General features: G+C 59.4%; 2 protein-coding genes across 2 annotated transcripts in view; one reads left to right on the top strand and one right to left on the bottom strand.

Moving 5' to 3' along the window:
- The first annotated feature begins 559 nt into the window (after positions 1-559).
- Positions 560-1,969, top strand: Mien1 (migration and invasion enhancer 1). Its single transcript, XM_004633710.2, has 4 exons — positions 560-709; positions 815-912; positions 1,379-1,455; positions 1,540-1,969. Exons 1-4 carry the CDS (start codon positions 621-623, stop codon positions 1,621-1,623), a joined length of 348 nt encoding a protein of 115 aa, XP_004633767.1. The 5' UTR covers positions 560-620; the 3' UTR covers positions 1,624-1,969.
- A 776-nt stretch (positions 1,970-2,745) lies between these two features.
- The window catches only part of Erbb2 (erb-b2 receptor tyrosine kinase 2), an 18,602-nt gene continuing 2,470 nt past the window's right edge, over positions 2,746-18,877 (bottom strand). Inside the window, exons 2-27 of the mRNA XM_004633709.2 lie at positions 15,101-15,252; positions 14,042-14,243; positions 13,345-13,479; positions 12,994-13,062; positions 12,782-12,897; positions 12,554-12,695; positions 11,682-11,801; positions 11,466-11,592; positions 10,449-10,522; positions 10,266-10,356; positions 9,952-10,151; positions 9,579-9,711; positions 9,410-9,500; positions 8,695-8,855; positions 7,515-7,562; positions 6,203-6,341; positions 6,005-6,127; positions 5,798-5,896; positions 5,514-5,699; positions 5,263-5,418; positions 5,077-5,152; positions 4,776-4,922; positions 4,073-4,170; positions 3,791-3,979; positions 3,302-3,554; positions 2,746-3,194 (exon numbers count right to left, since the gene is read on the bottom strand). Of these exons, the coding sequence (XP_004633766.1) occupies positions 2,845-3,194; positions 3,302-3,554; positions 3,791-3,979; positions 4,073-4,170; positions 4,776-4,922; positions 5,077-5,152; positions 5,263-5,418; positions 5,514-5,699; positions 5,798-5,896; positions 6,005-6,127; positions 6,203-6,341; positions 7,515-7,562; positions 8,695-8,855; positions 9,410-9,500; positions 9,579-9,711; positions 9,952-10,151; positions 10,266-10,356; positions 10,449-10,522; positions 11,466-11,592; positions 11,682-11,801; positions 12,554-12,695; positions 12,782-12,897; positions 12,994-13,062; positions 13,345-13,479; positions 14,042-14,243; positions 15,101-15,252 (3,677 nt within the window). The 3' untranslated portion in view covers positions 2,746-2,844. The remainder of the gene's footprint in view (positions 3,195-3,301; positions 3,555-3,790; positions 3,980-4,072; positions 4,171-4,775; positions 4,923-5,076; positions 5,153-5,262; positions 5,419-5,513; positions 5,700-5,797; positions 5,897-6,004; positions 6,128-6,202; positions 6,342-7,514; positions 7,563-8,694; positions 8,856-9,409; positions 9,501-9,578; positions 9,712-9,951; positions 10,152-10,265; positions 10,357-10,448; positions 10,523-11,465; positions 11,593-11,681; positions 11,802-12,553; positions 12,696-12,781; positions 12,898-12,993; positions 13,063-13,344; positions 13,480-14,041; positions 14,244-15,100; positions 15,253-18,877) is intronic.

The raw sequence follows: 18,877 nt of genomic DNA, 5'->3' as shown, positions 1-18,877 counted from the left end.
GGAATAAGCGCCTGGCAAGCACAAGGACCTGAGTTCAATCCCCGGTTCCGCCAAAAATAAATAAATAAATAAATAAATAGGGGGCCGGGAGATGGCTCAGTGGAATAAGTGCTTCCCTGGCAAGCGCAAGGATCTGAGTTCAATCTCCGGTTCCGCCAAAAAAATAAATAAATTTAAAAAATAAACAAAAACATAAATAAATACGACTAGGGACTTAGCTCCATCGCTGAGCGCCCCCGGATTCCATCTCCATCTTCAAAATAAACTAATTAGCAAATTATACAGTAAATTTTTAAATTAAAAGAAATTGTCATCCACTTGTTAGCAACATTTTAAGCCTCTCAGCCAACCCGCCCATCCCCAGGTTGCTCGCCCCATCGATTTTTCTTCCCTTGCAGATTAACATGCGCTTCGCAGCCCGAGAGGGCTCCCGCGCTCCGGCGAGGCCCCGAGGCCCGGAAGCGGCGCGGCCCCAGCGCGCCCGGCCGCTCCGCATCTGAACGCAGCCCCGGTCGCAGCCTGCAGGGGCCGCGCGGGCGCAGCGCGCGGGAGGCCCCGCCCGTCACGTGCCTGCGCATGACGTCACACCCGGAAGTGGCGGGCACGCGCAGCCGGTGGCGATGAGCGGGGAGCCCGAGGAGCTGTCCGTGGCGCCCCCTCCCGGGGAGGTGGAACCGGGCAGCGGGGTCCGCATCGTGGTGGAGTACTGGTGAGCAGCTGCGGCGGGCGGGCCTCCGCATGTCCCGGGAGGGACGGATCCCCCTGCACGGGTCCCCCTCCCGGAGACACTAGCCCACCCGCCTCTCTTCCCTAGCGAGCCCTGCGGCTTCGAGGCCACCTACCTGGAGCTGGCCAGCGCCGTGAAGGAGCAGTACCCAGGCATCGAGATCGAGTCGCGCCTCGGAGGCACGGGTGAGGCCACGATCGCCTGCGGAGTCAGGCTGTGTTCCGGGCCCCGGCACTGCCGTTCTAGCTCGGACACTGGCTGCTTCAGTCAAGTGCCCAGCAGCGTTTGGCACATAGTAAAAGCACCCCGCGAGTCCCCTTCCCTAGGTGAGGGGGCCACAGACAGAGCTTGCGGGGAGAAAGCTGTTGGCAGTGGCTGGGTGTGGACTGCAGCACCGAGGCTGAGGTAGGATAGGCTGGACTCTGAGTTAGAGGCCAGCCTCAACTATATAGCCGGACCTTCTGTGAAAAAAATAAAAAAGAAAACCTGTTGGACTAGTGCAGGTTTGGAGAGGAGCCCTTTATCGAGAGCCTGAAAACAGGGGTCCTGCAGGTCACTTTGGAGTTGACCTGGGGTGACCTTTTCCGGTGTCTGATGGGGCTCAAGCCTTGGGCTCTGGAGTACCACCCACTCCCGTTTATTCCCTACCAGGAGCATTTGAGATCGAGATCAATGGACAGCTGGTCTTCTCCAAGTTGGAGAACGGGGGCTTCCCTTATGAGAAAGACGTGAGTATTTGCAGTACAGTGCAGGGCGGGGCACCCCGACCCCAACAGTGTATCATCCTCTTGTGCATCTCCGCACCCTTCTAGCTCATCGAGGCCATCCGCAGAGCCAGTAATGGAGAACCGCTAGAGAAGATCACCAACAGCCGCCCGCCCTGCACCATCCTGTGAGGGCTCCAAGTTCCAGGGTCCATGCCTTGGTTTCCCTGAGTCCTGCTGGGAGCTCTCACCCGCCCACCTCTTTCCCTTCGCTTAGCTCCAGGCAGCTAAGGACCCTGGCCTCCACTGTACCCTTTTGAGCAGAGAAGGGAAGAGGAGCCTTTGCGGCTGTGAGGGTAGGAGTGGTGGGGCTCTTGGTAGACTTTCCACAACCACCTCGCACCGCCTTCCTGGGCTCCGTGTGGGTGTGCGGCCAAGCCCTGTCCCAGTACTTGGCAGAGCGCGGTGGATCTAACTCACATGCCCAGAGCCCTGGGCCATGTCAGCTGTTGGAATAAAGAGGCCCTCCAAACACTCAGCAGTGGTGTGTGTTTACACGGCAGGTCCAGGGGCATGGCTGCACCGAGGTCAGCCTGGCCTCCAGACTGCTGGGTGGGTGGGCAGCTCCTCTTAGCAAGGCCAAGAAATTGAGTCACATAAGACGATGCCTCCCGTCTTCCCCAGCATTCCCCAGTCCCCTTCCCACCGGGAAGAAGTAACCCCATTCTGGGGATGGGCTTTGGGGTGAGTTGGACAGTGCCCAAGTGAGAGGTGGCTGTGAGTCCTAAGGGAGCTGATTTGGCTTAGGCTCTGGGAAGACCCCAGCCAACCGTTCCCCAGAAGAGACCTATGGGCAAGGTGGGCAGTGGGGCCTGGCACAAAACTACCCCAGACAGAGGCTGGGCCCAGCTGTCTGCAAATGGAAAAAGTGGATATGGAAAGGGGCTCCCTCCCCTCCCCCAGGGTACCCCTGTTCACAGGACACTCACTCTTCCTCGGAGTCCTTATTTCATCTTTAAAAAAACAAGTAAAAACAAAACAAAAAACGCTTTGTACAGGTGTGGGTCTGGGCACTGGTTCCTGTCCTCCCCTGGGGTAGTGCTAGGTCTCAGGGCCAGGCTCCCAGAGGCCACCCTTGTCCTTAGCCACTCCCCAGGGACCACCTTCTCCCTCGGCTCAGCTTCTCAATCCAGTACCACGCATCTGTAAAAGGGCCAAGCAGGGCTGTGGCCTCAGGTACAGTCACTGTGGCGGTGGCAGCCACCAGCTAGCCCCAAGTCCGCAGGCTCCAAATCCAAAGCCTGCTTGGTGCCGTCCCTCTTGTGATCAGGCTCAGGTGCCTGCTTGGCCCTCTGGGAATCCAAGCAGCAGCAAGGTTCCTTGGTGCGGTTCCTGGCCCATGGGCCTCCTGGCTCACACAGGCACATCTAGGCCCAGGTACTCTGGGTTCTCTGCTGTCGGGGTCCCTTCAAAGGTGCTGGGTGGAGACCCCTCTTCTGGTGGGTCCTGGTCCCAGTAATAGAGGTTGTCAAAGGCAGGGCTGAACGCAGGTGGAGGATGGGGCGGGGCGCCTCCCCGGGATGCCAAGTACTCCGGGTTCTCCACTGTACCCCCAAAGGCAAAAACGTCCTTGACAACCCCATTCTTCCCAGGGGAGAGAGTCTTGGGCCTTTCCAGAGTGGCACCAGCAGGGCGGACAGGGGACAAAGGACCCTCTAGGGGTGAAGGCGGCTGTGGCCGGATTTCTGGCTGGTTGACATATTCTGAAAGGGCAAAGAGGACCATTAGGGAGAGGAAGTGGGGTGTCCCTGAGCCTAAGTGAGGCTCCCCTCCTTCCAGTCTCCATCTCAGCCCAGCCTGGACTCCATACCAGGCTGGGGGCTGCAGGTCAGTGGGGGGACATAGCCGTCTGTCTCCTGAGCCAGAGGAACAGTGGGGTCCTCGCTGTACCGCTGCAGGGGGCTGGGGTCGTGTGGAGGGAGACTCTGCAGCCCCTTGGCTGCCGCCGTTCCTGGCTCACCCTCAAACACGTCGGAGCCAGCCCCTTCTGAGGGGGCCAGTGGAGACCGGGGGGGCTCCTCCTCGGGGGGCTCCAGCCCCAGGGTCGGTTCTCCACCGCCGCTCTAGGGGCAGAAGAGAAAGATGTGCGGGGTCCTAATAACAGGGCCCCTTGTGAACCTGAGGAGGTTCCCTGGGAGAGAGAAGCAAGGTCACCTTCGGAGGTGATGGTTATGATCACAGTGGAGAGAATGTGGTCACAGGGTCTCCATGAGAGGGTTGGTTAGGGGACATCAGGGACAGGGACCCTAGTACATGGGCTTGGGCAAGCAAACAGCCGGCCTGGTGCCCTGGCACTGACCCGGGTGGACGAGCTTCGGTGCCTGCGGTGGGCTGTGCCCGTGGCACCCGGACTGGGGTCCGGGCAGAAGAAGCCCTGCTGGGGAACCAGATACTCCTCCGCATCCACCAGGTCCCCCATGTCATCATCTTCTATCAGCGAGCGGTAGAAAGTGCTGTCCAGGGGGCTGGTAGGGCCCAGGTCCTCATTCTAGGGAAGCAGGAGACCTGTGGCAGTCCTTGCATGGGGACACTCAGGGGTGCCCCCTGCCACCTCTGCAGGAGGCATGGGAAGGCTGGGTACCTGAATGACCACGAAACGCTGGGGGTCCCTGGCCATGCGGGAGAACTCAGACACCAGCTCCCGGAATCGCGGCCGACACTCGGAGTCGATCATCCAACCTGGGGTGGGGGTGAGGGGCTCAGCACACTCATCCTGGATGTTCAGGTGCTGGCTGCCCCTGCCTGCCAAACCTTGGGTCTACGCCACCCTCACGTGGCAGAGGCAGAGCAGGGCTACATCTATTGGGGCTCCATCTCGAACCTCAGTGTGTTTCTGTTTCCCTGCTTTTTCTTGGTTATTTGAGACAGGGCCTCACTGTAGCCCAGCTAGCCTCCATCCTCCTGCCTCAGCCTCCTGAGCACTACAATTACAGGTGTGCACCATCATCCCTGGCAGAAGCTCTTTAATTGTGCAAATAGTCCCTCCAGAGCCTTTGCTCTAGTCTGGAGCAGATGGAAGCCTCTGCTGTGAATAGGACAGGAGGCTTCTTCCAAAACACCCTGTGCCTCGGGCCCACCCACAGCCCAAGCTAGGTCCCTCCCCCCCCCCCCCCCCCCCCCCACCTCCCCTGGAAGCCACTGCCAGGGCTCCAGTGGCACCCACGTCCAGCAGTGCTAGGGAGCCAGACCTGGCAAGTAAGCATACAGAAACAGTGTCCAACCACTTGTTCTTGTAACAGCTTGCTGGATGCTGCCCCCCCCGCCTCTGCCCCTCCCCCACACACATTTGACCATGATCATGTAGACATCAATGGTGCAGATTGGGGGCTGGGGCAGCCGCTCTCCCTTCTCCAGCAGGTCGGGGATCTCACGGGCTGGGATCCCATCGTAGGGTTTGGCTCCAAAAGTCATCAGCTCCCAAACTGTCACCCCTGGGGCGGAGATAGTCTTCAGGAGTGGAGGAACCAGGGGTGCTTTGGTGCACCGGGTCACGGGCTCCGCCTGGGGCCTGGTACCATGGGGGGTGGCAAGGCCCACCCAGCATCTCCCCACCTTCTCTTCCGGTCACGCCCCCAGCCCACGCACCATAGCTCCACACGTCACTCTGGTGGGTGAAGCGCCGACGCAGGATGGACTCCAACGCCATCCACTTGATGGGTACCTGGAGGAGCAAAGTGGGAACTCTCCAATGGGGGGTGGGAAGGTGGTGCTCCCCAGGGACCTCTTGGGGCCGCACACCAGCCTCCGCCCGTCCCTGCTCTCTCCCCCGACCTTGCCCCCATCCGCATGGTACTCCGTCTCATCGATGTCCAGCAGCCGTGCCAGCCCGAAGTCTGTGATCTTCACATGGTTGGGGCTCTTCACCAGCACGTTTCGGGCAGCCAGGTCTCTGTGCACCAGGCGTACATCCTCCAGGTAGCTCATGCCCTAGGCATAAGGTACTGTGTGGACCCCGGGGCCTGGCCCAGCTGAGGTCCGCCACGTACCTGGTGCAGACAAGGCTCGGTTCCCGCAGTGCCTACCTTGGCGATCTGCACGCACCAGTTGAGCAGGTCCTGGGAGCCCAGGCGGCCGCGATGTTCCCGGACGTGGTCCAGGAGACAGCCGTAGGGCATGAGCTGCGTCACCAGCTGCACCGTGGATGTCAGGCAGATGCCCAGGAGACGGGACACATATGGGGAGCCCACCCCAGCCATCACGTAGGCTTCCTGCAGATAGGGGTACACTGAACAGGAGCAGGGGCCAGACCCAGCCAGAAGAGTGGAGACTGCAGCCAGGGGGTCGCCTAGGGGGCGGAGGGGCTTACATCCAAGATTTCCTTGTTGGCTTTGGGGGATGTGTTTTCCCGCAACACTTTGATGGCCACGGGGATTTTCACATTCTCACCATCGGGGATCCAGATACCCTGAGGAGGAAGAGATGTGGGGGGGGGTGTAGGATCTGCCAGCTCGCTCTCAGCGCTCCCCCAAACAGCCCCGCCCCTACTCAGCCCCGCCCACCTCGGGGCTCTGACCTTGTACACGGTGCCGAAAGCTCCAGATCCAAGCACCTTCACCTTCCTTAGCTCCGTCTCCTTCAGGATTCGCATCTGAGCCTGGTTGGGAATGGCCCCGCTGGGTGTGAGCGGCTCCACCAGCTGCAGAGAGGGTGTGGTGAGTCGGTGCCTGGCCAGCTGCGCAACCGGACACGCAGAGGCGCAAGGCCGCCTCACCTCGGTCTCCTGCAGCAACCTGCGCATGGTGTACTTCCGGATCTTCTGCCGCCTCCGCTTGATGATGAAGCCGACCACCAAACCCACGACCAGGAAGAGCAAGATACCCACCACAGCAGCGATGATGGACGTCACGGGGCTGGGGGCGGGAGCCAGGGTCAGTGATGGGGGCCAAACCAAGGCAGGGGCTCAAAGGGGCCCCGTGAAGGGACGAAGGTCCCAGACTTTTGGAACCGGAAGTGGGAAGGGTGACCCACAGGCTCTGGCCCTTTCCTCCACGCTCTTAATGCCTGCCATGGCTCCCTATGGCCTCCTCAGTGAGGGCGAGAGTCCCAGCCCAGGCTTCCGAGGAGTTTATTCCTGTGCAGCCTACGGGCACCCCCGCCCCTCGAGGTGCACCTGGGGTGACGCTGCAGCTGTGCACCCCTCCAGATCTCCCCGCTTCTAGCCTCGCACCTACGGCTGCTCTGGTCAGGGTCTCAAGTGGGTCCTCTGTCACAACCCAGCTCATCACCAGGCCGCAGGAGTTCCCAAGCATTTAGCTATCCCCCCACTCCTTGCCCAATGCAGGCCCTGCGCACAATCTCTAGGGGCTCCCCACATCTTCACAGCAATGCTCTGCAGCCTGATGCTCAAAGCCTCTGTCCCCCAAATCTACCCTTGACCAGGCCCCAGCTTCCTGGCTTCCTCTCTCCGCCCCCAGCAAAACCTTCAGCCAAACCTAGAGCCTGGCCCTCACCCAGCTGTCCACCAGCACGAGGCAGATGCCTATGCCCCTTTCAATGCCTGGCTCGACAGCCACCAGCTCTATGAGCCTCTGTCATGCTGTTAAGGAATCACCGGTCCAGCTGGGAGTGGTGGTGCACACCTGTCATCCGAGCACTCCGGGAGGCTAAGGCAGGAGGACTGAAAACTGGAGCCTAGCCCGAGCACCCTAGCAACTGTCTGAGACTTGTCTCAACACATTAAAAGGGGTGCAGGGTCGCTGGGGTTGTAGCTCGGCACACAGGCCCTGGGTTCAGTCCCAGTCTCACAGCAAACAACCCCACCCTTCGGGGGCTGCACTCTTGCTTCATCGAGCTGGAGTTCCAGGGAGCTGAACGTGGCCTGTGGCCCTCAAGAGACACTAAGCTCCCCCTGGGCGAGGGTCCTGGATCCTGCCCTGTCCATGCCCTCCTCATCCTGTGTAGGTCTCCAGCCACCTGGGGAGGCCAGTAGGAGGGAGGCCAGGCAGGGACTCATGGCAGGACTGCAGTGACCCCTAGGGACAGAGAGGGGGCGCCCTGCAGGTCCTCCTGGGGAACAGGCTCACCTGGCTCTCTGCTCTGCTGGGCAGCCCCTGTCATCCAGGTCGACACAGCTGCAAGAGAAACAGTGGCTTCAACAACGCCTGCCACACCCTCCACATGGGTGTGCTGGGGGTGATCGTCCTTTGTACAAGGCAGAAGCGAGCTGAGGTCACAGTGCTTCCAGACCCCAAGAGCTGGCAGGAGGGCTCCCCAGGGGCAGTGGGGAGCCGCCAGTTGTTCCCTCCATAAAGCATCCTGGGTAAAGCAACCCCTTCTCCTATGAAGAGTCTGGTGCCACCTATTCAATCCTGGGGCCTGGGGTGCACTTGGGTTGAGTATGTGCTCTGTGTGTGAGGCCCTGGGTTTGATTCCCAGCACCAACCCATCCGTGAGTAAAAGAACATCAGAGGCCTCATCGTCCACCTCTCGGTGTATGCCCTAAATGGACAACATCAGCACGCTAGGCAGCTGGCATGGGCTGCGCCTGCAATAAACTGGAAAAAGGAAACAGAAGCAGCCAGGCATGGGGGTACACGCCCCCAACCCCAGCACTCTGGGAGGCTGAGGCAGAGGGGCGCAAACTGAAGTCCAGCCCACGGAACTTAGCAGGACCCTGTCTCTGAATAAAAACTACAGTAGGACGAGGGATGTAACTCATTTCAAAGGCCTTGGGTTCAACCCTGAGTAGCACCAAAATAAACTAATTAATTAAAAGGAAGGGGAGCCAGGGAGATGGCCCAATAGAATAAGCACTTGCCTTGCAAGTGCAAGGGCCTGAGTTTAACCCCTGGTTCCGAAAAAAAAAAAAAGGGGGGGGGGAAGTATTCAAAAGTATTAATAGTAAGAAGTAGCAACATTAATTTATATTTTGTGTGTCAGTACAAAATTCTGTTTTTTTCTTTTTTTTTTTTTTCGGAGACAGAGTCTCAGTATATAATTCAGACCAGCCAGGAACACACAATGAAGCCCAGTCTGGCCTTGAATTCACAAGGATCTTCCTGCCTCAGCCTCCTGAGTGCTGAGATTACAGGTGTACAACCTCACACCCAGCAATTAAAGTGTTTAAGGTGTTACTTTTTCTGATTAAAAAAAAGAAATGAGCAGTTACATCTCAGGGCAAGGAAAGCAAAAATAGAGTTTTCCCCTTTGACAGTAAGGGCCTGAGACGGTCCCTCCCAGGAAAGCATCCCTCCCGAGACTCACGAGTGGGTGCAGTTGATTGGACACGGCTGGCAGGTGCCCTCCTCATCCGGGAATTTCCAGATGGGCATGTAGGACAGGTCAGGCTTCACACCACTGGGGCAGCGGGCCACACACAGGGGTGGGTCCTTGTAGTGGGCACAGGCCACGCACTGGTCAGCCTCCTGGGGACGAAGGGTGGGCAGGGAGTTGGCACCGACCCCAGCAGCAAGCCCGGTGTCCTCGCCCCAGCCCCTCCTCAATTTATTCCTCAGTCTCTGCACACCCAGCACCCCTCCCTCAAGTCCTAATCCCAAGTGGGGACTTTGACCTGGAAACCGAAGTGCCCAGAGAGGGTCATGCACCCGCCAAGGTGTGACATGGAGGGACAGTGACAACTACGGGGGAAGCCTTTCTCAATGCCCAGATGCCCAGCCAAGTCCTATTTAACTCCCTTCCCACTGTACGCCAACAAGGAAGGGACGGTTATAACATTCACCGCGTGAAGGAGAAACCGGGGTTGGACTTGAGTCCACACAGCCTGAGAGCCTGCGTCGCAGGGAGGACGGACATGGGCCTCCCTGGGTCTGCGTCACCCCCGGGCCCTGTGTCCAGCACATACAATAGGCAATGCCCACATCTGCATCCTCGGGCTCCCTTCCTGCCATCTGGATCTGAGCTTCTCACCAACCCGCCAGGGTCTGGGGGATCCCCATCTGAGCGCCCCCCAGCACCTCACCGATCCAAAGCAGGTCACAGAGCCATTCTGGGGCTGGCACTCAGGGTGGCACGGTAGACAGTGCCTGTCACTCACATACTCCCTGGGGAGCCTACAATGAGGGGTGGCAGTGAGAAGCTGGGGGATGCCTGTGCCCCCTCTGCCACCCCCTGCAGCCAGCCCCACGTACCCCTGTAGCACGTGGCATTCCCCCACGCACTCCTGGCCCCGGAGGAACTGGCTGCAGTTGACACACTGGGTGGGGCCTGGCCCCCAGCAGTGGCCGTGAGCACACAACGGGTTGCAGGCCTGGTCTTGAGCGGCTGCGGTGAGGAGGGGCGTAGGGGACTCTCAGGGGAGACCCTTGGCCCCCTAAGAACCCAGGCGCAGGTGCCAGGCCACGCAGCAGGGAAAGAGTTCTGAGACCGCAGAGTAGAGGGAAGGAGGGGCACGCTGCCAAGGCAGTGCGGCAGGACCCAGCAGGAAGTGAAATGGTGCCCACAGCCCTGCGGGCCACGACCAGGGGCGCTGCACAGGGCCCGGACTCCGGACGCCCATCTTACCACATTCAGCCTCTGGCCGGTTGCTGCTGTGGAGCAGGGCCTGGTGCGGGTTCCGGAAGAGCTGGTCCCAGGGCACCGTGTGCACGAAACAGAGCTGGGTGTTGTGGTGCACCAGCGCCAGGCCGCTGCCCAGCTCCCGCAGCGCGCGCAGTCCCAGCCACCGGATGCCCAGCCCTTGCACAGTGAGCGAGTAGGCGCCGCTGAGGAGGAGAGTGGGGCGTCTCAGCCTCAGGGCGGGGCGGGGGAGAGCTGCCTGCCCCTCTCTGGGGTGTCCCTGGGAACGGGGCTCCCCCTTGCCATCTCCCAGTTCTCACTTGTGCAGAACGCGCCCTCGGATGACCCGAAGGCTCTGGAAGACGCTGAGGTCTTGCATGGTTTCCGGCCATGCCGAGATGTACAGGTAACCTGTGGGCAGAGGGCGTGGCTAGGGGCACGGGACAGGCGGGGCCGCCCCACCCCAAGAGCAAGGTGAGCAAGGTGCGGAGGGCAGCACCCACCTGTTATCTCCTCCAGGGTCTCAAACACGCTGAGCTGCTTGGGCAGCAGGGGTGCTGTGTTGGAGGCAGGGTCCCTGGAAGGACAGGGAGGAATTAGGGGGCCCCTCGGCCACACCCACGCTGCACCTCGCCAGCACCTCCACCTTCAACCCCTTGCCCACTGGGCTGAGCTCTCTGCCGGCCCATTTGGTGCGGCAGGATCTGTGAAAACATCGCTTGCATCCTTCAATCTCGAAATCTTCCTTCTAGCAATGTGCCCGAGGAAAAACTGAAATTGGCCCAAGTGACCAACAGTGGAAAGGAGCGCTGACCCACCCAGGTCGGAGGACAAAAGCTAACATTAGAAGCACTCAGGATCTGCCTGGTGCTGTTCTGAGAACTGACAACCAACCCCCCCTACCCCCCACCCCTGTACCAGGAATTGAACTCAGGACCTTGCACTTAGCAGATAAACACTTATTCCACTGAGCTATCTCCCCTACCATTTGTTCACTTACTTTTTTTGTTTTTGTTTTGCTCCGAATGCCTTCAGGGCAGGTTTGGCTGGCTTGAATTGTGGGGATCAAACCACAGCAACCTGAGCCTGACTGCTTTGTTGAAGCAGCCACTTAAAGAACTGAGCTAAGGGGCAGGCCCCCTCACTTTTTGAGACAAAGTCTCCCTACTCCTTCAGGTTGGCCTTGAATTTGCTCTGTACCTCAGACTGGCCTGGAGCTCTCTGGGATCCTCCTGCCTCAGCCTTCCAGGCACCAGGATTACAGGTGTGCACCGCCCCCAGCCCCTGAGGATTCCACTGTACTATAAAGCACCGTGCATTTATCCACTCCCCTACTGACATTCACTTGGATCCTCTCCAGTAGGAGGCTTTAGGAGACAAGCGGCCATGAACAAACTCAATGGGACCTGATCCCGGAACTGTCATCACTCCGAGCTGAGCTCACGTCCCCAGTGCCCCCAGCAACATGTGGCCACATCGGGGGCCTCGGGCCAGGTCTGCCCCACATAGCCCACTCTCACCCCTCAAAGCTCTCGGGCAGAAACGCCAGGCTCCCAAAGATCTTCTTGCAGCCAGCAAACTCTTGGATGTTAGCACTGGTGACAGCCCTGGCGGCCCGGAGGTGCTCCATGCCCAGCCCGTAGCACACTGCAGGGCGGAAGGCATGGCTCAGCCCGACCTGGCCGCCGGAGTCCCTCACCACACCAGCAGGGCAAGGCTGGGCGCAGGGCGGGCACCTCGGGCACATGGCCTGCTACACTTCTCACAGCGCTGGGTTCCATCCTCTGCTGTCACCTCCTGGTTGTTCAAGGGACAGACCAGCGTGCAGGAGCCCACATCCGTGGAGAGGTAGTTGTCTGTGGAGACAGGGACGCGTGTCCGTGCACAACTTGTGACCAGAGTCACTGTGCCTGGTGCCAGACCAGTACCACCACGCAGTGCATCGGAACCTACGTGACATTCCTCAGAGCAAGGGCGCGTGATGAGCAAAAGAGGAAGCCAAAAGCTGGGTGCGGTGGTGCACACCTGCCTTCCAGGCAGGAGGGTCACAAATGCAAGCCCGGTGCGGCCAGCTTACTGACTTAGGGAGACCCTGTCCAAGGTAGATAATGAAAAAGCAATGAGGTATATTCACTATTAATTTTTTTTTTTTTTTTTTTTGCAGAGCCAGGAATTGTATTCAGGCCCACTGACTTATCTCCCCGGCCCTTAAATGCATTTTTATATTTCTCAGTCAAATGAGAATTTAAATCATCATTCATTTAATCATTAAATTAAAATATCATTCAATACTTCCGGAAGCTTTTGTGTTGTACGCTGTATAGAAGACAGTAATGATTGCTTAGCACATCTCGGACTGAGTAAGTATGACAATGCCCTTGAACTCCCAGTGACCCTCCTGCCCCAGCCTCCCAAGTGCTGGGATTACAGGCATGTACCACTATACCTGTCTCCCATTTTACAGATAAGAAAACCAAGGCGTAGCAACAAAGTGGCATGCTGAGTAAGTGCCACCTGCTCCGTAGCTATCAGAAGAACCAGGAAGCTCAGGATCTGCCTCTGAGACAAGGGACACAGTCTCCACATGCTCCCCACCGCTGGCACTCACAGGGACAGGTGGTCACACAGCTGGCACCAAAGGTGTAGCGGCCTTCGGGGTTGGGCATGGACTCAAAGGTGTCGGTGTTGTAGGTGACCAGAGCCGGGCAGTGCAGCTCACAGATGCCACTGTGATTGAAGTGCAGGCAGGCCTGAGGGGACAGGTGGCCGTGTCTCCCTGGGTACCAGGGCACAGAGTAGTGCCAGGTGGGGTACCCACCCCTCGCAGGAGGCGTACCAGGCAGTCGGAGTGCTTGGGGCCTGTGCAGCCCGCAGCACACTGCTCGTGACAGCAGTCAGTGGGTTGGGGACCCTTGCAGCGGGCGCAGCCACCAGCACACACCGTGCGTGTCACTGTCAGGGGAAGGGCAAGGTGAGGGTGGGCAGCAGGTAGCACCCAGGCGGCTACCTGGCACCCAATCACCCTGCCCGGGACAGCCCCAGACTCACAGCTCTGACAATCCTGGGAGGTTCCTCCCCAGCAGTAGGGGGTTCTGCAGGCTGGGGAGCACGGTGGGCCTGGAAGAGAGGCAGGGAGAGGCGGTGAGCGACAGAGCGGGGGGGGGGGGCGCCTAGGGCATCATCCCAGAACGTGGAAGGCTGAGACAGGAGGATCACCACGAATTTGAGGCCAGCCTGGGCTATGCCGCAACCCTGGACAAAGGGTCTCCACACCCAGAGGCAGCAGCAAGAAGTGGAGGGGAGAAAGAAAGAAATGGGAGAGACAGACTGAAGAGGCAGAAGAGGAACAAAAGAGGGGGAGGAGGGCAGAGGGGAGGCGATCGTCGGAGTGCGGCTTACAGGTTCGAGAGCGGTTGGTGTCCACCCATACGGGGACCAGCCGGTTGTTCTTGTGGAAGATGTCCTCCCACAGGATACTGTCCTGGTGGCACAGCCGGGGGTTCCGCTGGATCAGGACCCCTCCCTTCAGGATCTCTGTGGAGTGGGCATGGTCAGGGCTCTGCCTTGGGCCATCTCCAGGCTCTTGGGGCGCTGCCTTCTGGAGGAGCTGACCCAGCCACAGCACCCCAAGCCTGGAGCAACGAGGATGCCTATGGGTGCACGTTCAGGGGACACAAACACCACCCTTCCTGTACCTCACCAGTGGACCCTGCATGGTGGCGAGGCCAACGCTGAGGCTCAGGGTAAAACACCTGCTGGCATGCACAAGGCCCTGGGCTCTGCCCCAGCACCAAGGGCGGCCCTCAGGGTTGAGCACGGACAAAAAAAATTACTAATAATATAAGAGGCCCTAGAGCCGGGTGTGGAAGACCACACTTGTCACCCCAGCACTCAGGGAGCTGAGGCAGAAGGATCACCAAAAGCCCAGCCCGACTACAAGGCTTAACTGTGCACACTGGGGCAAGCAGTACCTTCCGGAGGGAAGGGGATTTTTTCCTTTGTTGTTTCTCAGCGCTGGGCCAGAACCCAGGGCCTGCAACATGCTGGCCCCGGGAATTCCCAGGCACCAAAAGGTTTCAACGACAGTGAAGGCCACCTGTGAGACTCCGGAGCTGCAGCTCCTGCAGCCCTCCCGGAACCGGGGTGGTACTCTCCAGAGGGTCCCCGTTGTCCAGCACGGCCAAGGCATAGCTGTCCTCAAAGAGCTGGGTGCCCCTCACGATCCGCAGCCTCTGCAGTGGGATCTGCCTCACTTGGCTGTGAGCGATGAGCAGGTAGCCCTGTACCTCCTGGATGTCCTGGGAAGGGGCGGGTGGAGCCATGAGGCAGGGCTGGGCCCAGGCAGCCACAATACTGGGGCCTCCAGAGATGCTCTGACAGTGGGGTGCACTCCCATAATTTTAGCATTCAGGGAGCTGAAGCAGGAAGATCTCTGTAAATTCACCATGGCCAGCCTGGGCTACAAAATGAGTTCAAGACCTGCCTGGGCTACGGTACGTAGCCAGACCCTGTCTCAAAAAACAACCATAAAAACAAGATAGAGGTTGCTCCTAGCTGGCTTCACCAGATTCTCACAGGATGGAGAAAGGCGAGAGCACCTGGAAGCCCCCACCACCCTGCACCTCAGCTTTCTGTCTGTAAAAGGCCAGGCCCACAAGAGGTCTCCAGGTAACAAACCGAGCAGCTCACCCCAGCCATCCACAGCCAGGGATGCAGCCCTGCCAGCTGGTCCTGTGTTCCCATAGACGTTTCTCTTATCCCTTCCCCAGGGTCTCCCTAGGCAGAGAGGAGTACAGACTCCACACACTGCAGGGCTGGGTCCCGAGCCCACATCTCCCATCTCTGCTCATTCCAGGTGGGAGAGGGACAGTGACAGGGCAGGGGAGGTGACCATGCTGCAAGGGAGTACAAAACTGAGCAGACCCAGCATGGTGGCACACGCCTTTCATCCCAGCACTGAAGCTGAGGCAGGAGGGTCACCTTGAGTTTGAGGCCAGCCTGGGCTACATTGTGAGACCATCTCAAAAACCAAACCCATAACAACACCACCACCACTGCAAAACATCGAGCAGCAACATGGACACGCCCCACCCAAAGGTGTCCACGGCCGGGACCGCTTGGCTGAGGAGGAACACCGGCTCGCCCTGGTCCTCACCTGCAGGAAGGCGAGGTTGGCATCCGCGGGGAGGTGGGTGAGCTCCAGGTTCCCCTGCACCACCTGGCAGCCCTGGTAGAGGGTGCGGAGCATCTCCAGGTGGGTCTCGGGGCTGGCAGGGAGCTGCAGCTTCATGTCTGTGCCCGTGCACACTGGCAGGAGGGACGGACCGGTCAGGATGCTGCCCAGACGGCCCTCCACATTCCCTGCCCCGTGTCCCCCGGCCCTTCTGGCAGGCCCCACATGGGAGGACGCTTTCAGGGAAACTCCAGGCTCCCCAGCTGCACCCACCCACAGCAACTCCAGGGCGTGAGCCCCTTGGGATGTCCGTCAACACCAGCCAGTGCAGGGTGGCAGTGAGCAGAGAAAGCCTCCCTTTGTCCCCAGGAGTGACACCAGGCTGAGGGTAAAAATCCCCCAAGAGAGGCAAGGATGAATCACAAGACCTCGGGATCCCCCCGCGATGGCCCAGGCAGAACAGACTCGGGACGCTCTCCCGGCGCCACTCCAACACCCACGTGCCCACCTCCCACTCAGGCACCCACCCCACAATGCCACCCAGAGAGGGCAGAAGGAAGGCCAGCAGAGTCATAGCTGGGGCACAGGGGACCCCCAGGACCTGATACCCCCCACAGGGACAAAGAGCCTGGCCCTGCAGCCGCCTTTGCCAGCACCTCACCCTGGCCTCCTCCTCAGGGCCAGGCTGCAGAACCAGCTGGCAGAACCCATGCCACAGACTCCTGCCACAGGATACAACGTCACCCCTGTGAGCCTTCCTGGCACCAGTCAGCAGCCATGGGGCATAGAGACAAATCGCTCGCCACACCTGCAACTCAGCCTGGTGCCTAGGACCCCAAGCCGTCACCAAGCCCAGGCCTACTGCTGGGCAAGCGCCCCAGTGAGGGGCTCTGGGTGACAGCCAACGCCAGGCCTGCCACCCAGAGTAGATTAACGTGCCCAGTGGAACTTGTTTTTCTGCTCTGGTGAGAAGATGAATCACCCAGCTCGTGGTGCCCGGGAGGCTGGGGGGGCACCTGGGATACACAGGCCCACAGGTGCCGGCTGCCCGGAATCCTGCCGGCCCCTGCTGCCCTCCCAGGGACTCTGCAAATGCAAGGGACACCGTCACTAGGTTGAGACCTGAAGAGAGGTGACATGGAGCCTGCAGTCAAATCCTAGGGGCCACCCTGGGCAGCTCCCTAGGTTCCCATCTCGGCCAAGGGCCACATACCAGTAGCCTCCTGGTGTCACCTAGAGTGTTTCTGTCCCCACCCCAGGCAGACCAAAGGCAGCAGAGAAAGGGAACAGCCCACAAGCAGAACCCCATCCACCCCAGGACAGGGGGTGAGCCCCTGGCCCCCTACTCCAGGCCACACACCCCAGCACCCCTGCCCATCCCACCCCTCCCCCGCAGGCTCCCAAGAGAAATAGGAGCCTGGGTGGCAGCCAGGCCCAAAATAACGTCCACTGCCGGGACCTCCCCCGGCCTCCAAGCTTCAGCTGCTCTATAGGCACAGCTGTCTCAAGGCCAGACCCCAGGCCCTGGCCAGGCTGGGGACAGGGAGCCCAAGCCCTGCGGCCACCACCTCCAAGGAACACCAGCTGTGCAGCCAGGCAATCAGAAAACAACAGTGCCAGGGGCCGGGGGCACCTGAGCTGGGTATCGCCCTTGCATGGCCTCTCCTCACCCTCCAGGCCCAGGCTGCCACCTCTGTTTCACAAAGAAAAAAAAAAAAAAAACTGAGGCCAGCAGGGGTCAGGGTGACCCAAGGCTGCAAAGAATGGGAACCTCCTCAGAGGCACGATTTGAACTCGGATCTGGGTGGCCACATCCTTCATCCTTTCCAGGTCACTTAACTGCATGCAAACACAAAGACACACACACACACACACACACACACACACACACACACACACACACACACAATCACACCTTGTACGTAAACAGTAACTCTCCCAAAGCCACTGCCAAACACCAGGGCTGGAGGCTGGGCCGGAGGTCAGCGAAGGCAGCGGCCCCACCCTGCGTGCCGTTTGTTTACCTGCATTGTGGCCGCCCCAGCGTTTGCAGACCAGTGGTAACACCAGCCTCCAAAATCTGCTGCCACCCCAGCCAGGCTGGCATCCCTTCTGCGCCCCAGCTCCTCACCAACCTCCCCAGACCCATTAATTTTCTCCTGCAGCAGGAGGTCCTATTTCCTCTGGGAGGACGCAGGCCTAGGGCCCCCCACCCTTTAACCCTGGGGCAAAGATGGTGAGAGGCCCAGAGTGAAAGCCATCTAAGTGCCTTCCTTCCCTGAGCGAATGAATGAATGAATGAATGAATGAATGAATGAATGAATGAATGAATGACAAGAGTAACCAAAACAGGCAGGCTTGGTGAAGAAGGCCTGTAATCCCCCCACTCCCTTTCTGAGCTCTGAGGCAGGAGGATCACCATGACGTCTGAGGCCAGCCTGGCCTACACAGCCAGACCCTGCCTCAAAAAAAAAAAAAAAAAAGTAAGAGTGTCCAACCTAAAGGGCCAATGGAGGTCACAGTATCCCTCAATAAGCCGGAGTTGGTCACACCCCTTCGGTCCCCTGTTGGGCTTTGGTGACTAGTGCTTGGGCCCTTGGGTGGGCCTTCTCTCTCCCCTGGCCTTGGCCCCAGCACCCTGCTTGCTGGTAGGGTCAAGTGAAAGCCAATACCTCCTCTGGTCTCCACACACACCCCAGGGAAGTCCCTGCAACCCCAGCATCCCCTCACCTTGAGCCAGGGGCCCAGAGCCGTACTAGGGATGCCAAGACCCCTATCAAGCCGGGTCTCCCCAGGGCCTGTGCTCAGGGTTTGGGACCTGAACCCTAGGCCAGCCACTCCCCAAGTGACCCCAAGCATGGCTCCAGGCCTCTAGGCAGAGGTTGAATCAGATTCTCCTCCATGACAAGCAGGCCCGTGGCTTAACCTGCACGCTTGATGTGACTATTTTCTGACCTCAAAGTGGCCATGTGCCTGTCCCTCCGAGAAGGACCAGGGGCCGCAAAGGGGCAGATGGACCCAGCAGGCATCTGTCTGTAAACACCACTCAGCTTTGTAAACAGAACTGCGGGGACACAAACGTCAGCTCTGAAAACTCCCACTGCTCCACTCGGGCCTGTAACCCGGCTCCCTTCCCAACAGGGTCAACCCAGCACCCTGCCTGGGCTCTGCAGGGTGACCCTGTGTGGCTCAGGTGCTGCCCGTCCGGCCCACCATCTGCAGCCATGCCTGCGGGCACCGGCCGGACAGGAAAGGAGAAGCCCCTGGCCTCGGCCCTCCTTCCGCAGCCCTCCTTCCGCAGCAGGGACAAGCAAGTGGGAAGCCTTACATTGAGGTGACTAGCACTCCTCTGGGGTGACTGCCCAAGCCACTGCCCACCCTGACTCCTCCTCAGTACAGTCTCTGGGCACGCAGAGTAGCATGGGAAAGCTGGGGAGCCCTGTGCATGTCTTCCCGCTCGTGCACCCCTTTTTTCAGGTCTATGTACTTCCATCAAAGGATGGAGCAGGGATGAAGTAAGAAAACTGGTTAGAGGCCAAGCGTGGTGGATTACATGCCTGTAATCCTAGCACTTGGGAGGCTGAGGAAGGAGGATCACCATGAGTTTGAGGCCAGCCTGGGCTACACAACAAGGCTCAGTCTCAAAAACAAAATAAACCGGGCTGGAGAGATGGCTCAGTGGTCTAAAGCACCTACTTAGAACAAGCTTAGCAAAAGCATCAGGGACCGCGGTTCAATCCCCCAGCACCACATGCCAGC

Source organism: Octodon degus, unplaced genomic scaffold (genome assembly GCF_000260255.1).
Source record: "Octodon degus isolate 3935 unplaced genomic scaffold, OctDeg1.0 scaffold00056, whole genome shotgun sequence".
Lineage (NCBI taxonomy): Eukaryota > Metazoa > Chordata > Mammalia > Rodentia > Octodontidae > Octodon > Octodon degus.
Note: the sequence above shows the minus strand (reverse complement) of the source record. Positions and strands in the feature narration are given on the sequence as shown.

Excerpts from the sequence above, each read along its gene's own strand:
- Mien1 (XM_004633710.2), top strand. The coding sequence starts at position 621 with ATGAGCGGGGAGCCCGAGGAGCTGTCCGTGGCGCCCCCTCCCGGGGAG. Across the intron at positions 913-1,378 it reads GTCGCGCCTCGGAGGCACGG|GAGCATTTGAGATCGAGATC; the intron begins GTGAGGCCACGA and ends ATTCCCTACCAG. Across the intron at positions 1,456-1,539 it reads GCTTCCCTTATGAGAAAGAC|CTCATCGAGGCCATCCGCAG; the intron begins GTGAGTATTTGC and ends GCACCCTTCTAG.